Raw genomic sequence first — 4,565 nt, 5'->3', positions numbered from 1 at the left:
CACGTGCCACCACCGTGCCCCTACCTCGGAGGTGGCGAACATGTGAGACTCTGTCCTGTAAATGCCGATGGGAATCTCGGCGCTGGAGGAGCAGAGCTTCTGGAAGAGGCGGCCGTACGTGCGGATCCACAGGTCATCCTCAGTGATCTTCATCTGAGCCACAGAGCACAAGCATCAGCTGCCTGGCACCGTGCAGAGCACCTCAGGCTGCTCCTCAGCTTCACCCCGGCTCGCCCGTGACCATCCCAAAAAGTCCACAAAAAGACCAGGGGCAATTTCTGACCTCATCCTTCAGAACAGGGACTTGGGCCCCTGGCAGCTTTTGGGGTCTTGGTGTGGTGAGGTTCCCTCCACGTGATGGATGGGAGCGATGACCTGGCAGTGTTGCCTATGCCCTAATTCCCCAGAAGAGAGGAACTTTCCACCCTGTGAGCAGGGTGACAGCTCCTACCAGTCCACAATGACTTGGTCCCATGGTTTCAACCCAGAAGAACTCGGCACCTACCGCGCAGAGGTAGCCAGAGCCTGGCGTGGTGTCGAGGCCCAGCAGCAGCCGAGTGATGGTGATCATGTAATCCTTCACAAACGACTGCAGGGAGACATTTGGGCAGGAAGCCAGACAAAAGGTTTGCTCAGTATTCCCTGGGAGATGCAAAGGGGTGGCCGGAGCTGCAGGGGGGCACTACCCAGCGTCCACGGGGCTCTCACCTGGTAGAGCAGCGTGTCCAGCATGCTGATGCTGAAGACCCTCCCGGCTGCAAAGGGCAGCCTGAACATGAAGGCCAGGTTGGAGCCGTTCTCTCGCTCTTTCTGGAAGAGGAAATGGAGCTGTGAGCACAAATACCATTGGCAGGGGCTAGTTCGTGTCCTGCCAGGGCATTTAGCACAGCAAAACCACCCAGACTCCCCAGCTCACGTTGCACAGGAACTAGAGGACTCGTGAAAATGGGAGGAAACCAGTGCAGTGTTTCTGGTGGGTGTGTCAGGAGGGAACCAGGGCAGCATCCTTACACTGGGTGGAAGAGGGGTTCTTCTCCACGGAAATGTGTGAGACATGGTTGGGGGTTTCTGACATGGGCAGGATGTGGCCCTTTCACATGCTCCTGTGCCTGGTTCAGGGCTATCTTCTCCCCTGTCAGATCTCTCAGCATAGTGACTCCACTGACCCCTTTACTGCAATCACAGCATTAAACCAAATTCAGAGGACCAGTGTGCCCAGCACAGCAGTGGACAAAGCAACACAAACTCCAGCCACTGCATATATACATAAATACACAGAAGGGGGTAGCTAGTCCAAAGATCAACTGCCCACTTATTTGTGGGTCCAGGTTATCTTGTGTAGATGTTATGGTCTAACTATGGTTGGTACAGCATGCAGAAGCAGCCAGGACCTTGAGGAGCTCAAACATAGTCCCCCTCAGGGTTGACTTCCCAGGCCCCACGTGCAGGGCGAGACCTCCTCTTACCTTTTCTAGCTTGGAAAGTGCAAGAGAGTAACTGTCCTTTGCTCTGAACTGCATGAACCTCATGTTGGAGGGGTGGGTCAGCTCTGTGATAATGCTGAGGCTGGGGAAGAGCCTGCAATGGAAAGAGACCTGTTGTCCTGCAGCTCACGCAGAAGTGAGAGCATTCCCTGCATTCAAAGCCTGAGGAAGATTAAACCCATCCCCGTGCCTGTCTGAGGTCAGAAACAGCTGATTAGATGCTGTTTCCTAGAATGAGCCCAACCGTAGGCACGTCACACTGCCCGTAGCCACAACCCCACCACCAGCACCCTTCCTGGCCTTGATTCCAGCAGAGGGAAGTGGCCGTGCTGGTGCCAGGGCAGCAGTCACCCCTCACCCCTCACCTGAACATGGTCTGCACATTGACGATGGTCTTTGCGTCCGCCATGTAGTCCTCCTCGGCGCTCATCGTGCTCTCCTTGTCCACCACCACCAGGTTGTCGGCGTAGATGATGCCACACTGCAGCAAGCTGTCCAGGCTGGGCAGTTCCCAAAGAGAAGAGCGCAGGGTCAGCCCTTGGAAAGGACACAGGGAAGCAGCAGGCTGCGACCCGCAGCGCCACGGCCAGCTCCCCACCACCAGCTCATCACCTCCTCCCATCTACCAGGGGGGCTGCCCGCTCCAGAAGCCAAGGGTGGCCTCAAGCTCTACGGTACCAACCCTGAGGCTTCTCATGGGATGACCCGAAAGTCTCAGAGGGGGTTAATGCCACTGTAAATCACAACAGCCCCACAGGGAAACACCTACTTGTCGATTGTGCCCTCCATGTAGTAAACCATGGGGAAACAACAGATGGCTTCCAGAAAGTGGTGCTCAGGCCTGGAGGAAGAGCAACAGAAACCAAGGGGGTTCAGCAAATCCACGGGGCAAAGACAGACCCAACACCCACACAGGAGTCCCCAGGGCCAACATCAGCTGAGGTATCAGCAGCGGCAGTGCCGCTCGCCCACGCTCCCATCCCTACAAGCCATGAAAACAGAGGGGAGGGGGCTGGGTGAGGTGGAGAACGTCCGTGGGAGAGTACTTGCTTGTTGTCCAGCAGCAGCACGATGGGGTTCAGCTCCTTGCGGGAGCGGTAGTAGGCACGCAGGGGGACGATGAAGTTATAGAGCCCGTTCCCCGCCGTCTCGGCCGAGACGATGATCAGCTTGTTCTTAAACCCGTAGGCTTTGGCATCTTCAAAGCTGTTGTGCTTGCAGCCCTGCGTGGTGGAAGGCAGGGCAGGGGCTCAGCGTGAGGGTCTCACCCACCCACCCACCATGCAGATGGAGCCATCCCGCTCCCGGGGGGGGGCTGCAGCCCCCAGCACCCCAATCGTACCTTGTCCAGCCTCAGGCCGCAGAAACGGGCCTTCTCGGGGAAGATTTTGGAGCTCCCAATGTGGGGGGAGTTTGGTGGTTACCCCTTCACGTACCTGCAGCAGAGAGAACGTGCAGCAGCGTCAGGCACTGGGGAGAACTCTCCACACACACAGCACCCAGACCCTGGGGACACCGCTTAACAGCAGGAGCCCAGGGGGCAAGCACATCACTGGCAAGGCAAATGCTTTGCAAAGCTCTCCTGCAGCAGCTGGAAATTTTCCAGAATAGATATATTTAGGAATCATTTTTTGCTATGCCAAAGGGTCATGAGACTAAATCCACGTTGTTCCCAGCACTGGAGAGTGCCCCCAGGACCACTGTCAGGGCAGTGAGCTCCAGGACAGGAGCAATGCTGAACCACAGAACAGCAAAAAACCTCAAGGTCCACTTCTAGAGTTCATTTTGGTGAACAGACTTTTGTTTTTGTAAATCACCATTTCTGTTTTTTATGGAACCAGAAGCTGAAATTTTCATTTAAAGAGCAGCTAAAAGTGGACATGAATTAAAAGCCAGTTTGTGAGAGTTTGAAGACACTCAGTAAACTCCCCACATGGTTGCAACAGCATCCAAGCAGGTAACCAGTAAAGCAAGTGCTTCTCTGGCTCTCATAGACCAGCAGACAGCTTTGCAGCTGGAATTCTTCTGCATTTTTTATTTACATGCAAAGGAGAACACAGCAGTGAGTGCAGTGAGGTGAGAGGACTGATGGAACCACCTCCCCACCCCAGCCAGGGCTGCCTCGGTGCAACTTTGCTGATACCCACAGGAGGTTTCTCCAAAGCATCCCAAGAGGTGACTTGTGTGCTCCTGTAAAAGCCAAGCAGGGCTGACCCCCAGCATCCCTCAGGCACCACTGCCCATGCCCATCACTTCATAGAATCATTATGGTTGGAAAAGACCTCTAAGGTCGTCAAGTCCAAGCAACAACCCATGACCATGACCATTAAACTGTCTCGACATGCCACGTCCACATGTTTTTTGAACCCCTCCAGGGCTGGGGACTCCACCACCTCCCTGGGCAGCCTGGGCCAAGGCCTCACCGCTCCTTCAGCAAAGAAATTCTTCCTAATATCCAACCTAAACCTCCCCTGGTGCGACTCGAGCCCATCTCCTCTCTTGTCTCATCCCCTGTCGCTCGTCACAAGGGTCCCCAGCTCCCCGCAATGAGGGACAGCTCGGCCAAGGGCGAGGGACTCACTCCACAACCGCCGACCCCTCCTCGTCCGACTGAGTCATCTCGTCCTCGGACTGGTCGCTGAGCAGGTCGCAGGGCAGCAGGGAGGAGCTGTCTGCCAGCTCCAGGACGGGGGCGATGCTGGGCCGCCGGGTCCCGGAGCCGTTCTCGGCGGGCAGTGCCAGCTTGCTGCCCTGGGCGGGGCGGCACTCCGTGTTCTGGAGGTCCATGGCCACTGTACCTGGACGTGGTGGGGAAGGAAGGGCAGCAGAGGTGCTGTCAGGAGGTGAAACCAAAGCACTGCACCCCTGAGCCCCGCACGGGGGTGAAGTGGGGCACGTGGGGCTGTGCACCGTGCCTGCTAAATACAGCCCAGGTAGGTTGTATCAAAACCATTCATGGGGATGGGGAGTGTGACCTCCAGCTGGGCACTGCTGTGTGGGGCAGCTCCCCACGGGCAAAGCTCAGCTGCTCCCATGGTGGGTGCAGGCTGCTGGCCCTGGTGACTGTCACCTTCTCCACCC

General features: G+C 56.6%; 1 protein-coding gene across 1 annotated transcript in view; it reads right to left on the bottom strand.

Moving 5' to 3' along the window:
* LOC103773652 (potassium channel subfamily T member 1-like) overlaps nucleotides 1–4,282 on the bottom strand; it is a gene marked incomplete at both ends in the record, with an annotated part of 7,975 nt that extends 3,693 nt beyond the window's left edge. The window contains 9 exon segments of the mRNA XM_008941027.1: nucleotides 25–153; nucleotides 506–589; nucleotides 709–810; nucleotides 1,467–1,578; nucleotides 1,850–1,984; nucleotides 2,254–2,325; nucleotides 2,535–2,707; nucleotides 2,827–2,920; nucleotides 4,066–4,282. Coding sequence (XP_008939275.1) covers nucleotides 25–153; nucleotides 506–589; nucleotides 709–810; nucleotides 1,467–1,578; nucleotides 1,850–1,984; nucleotides 2,254–2,325; nucleotides 2,535–2,707; nucleotides 2,827–2,920; nucleotides 4,066–4,282 — 1,118 coding nt within the window.
* Nucleotides 4,283–4,565: the final 283 nt, after the last annotated feature.

The sequence above is a fragment of the Merops nubicus genome, unplaced genomic scaffold (genome assembly GCF_000691845.1).
Source record: "Merops nubicus isolate BGI_N331 unplaced genomic scaffold, ASM69184v1 scaffold30785, whole genome shotgun sequence".
NCBI lineage: Eukaryota > Metazoa > Chordata > Aves > Coraciiformes > Meropidae > Merops > Merops nubicus.
The sequence above is the reverse complement of the archived record's forward strand: the minus strand, read 5'-3'. Positions and strand labels throughout refer to the sequence as shown.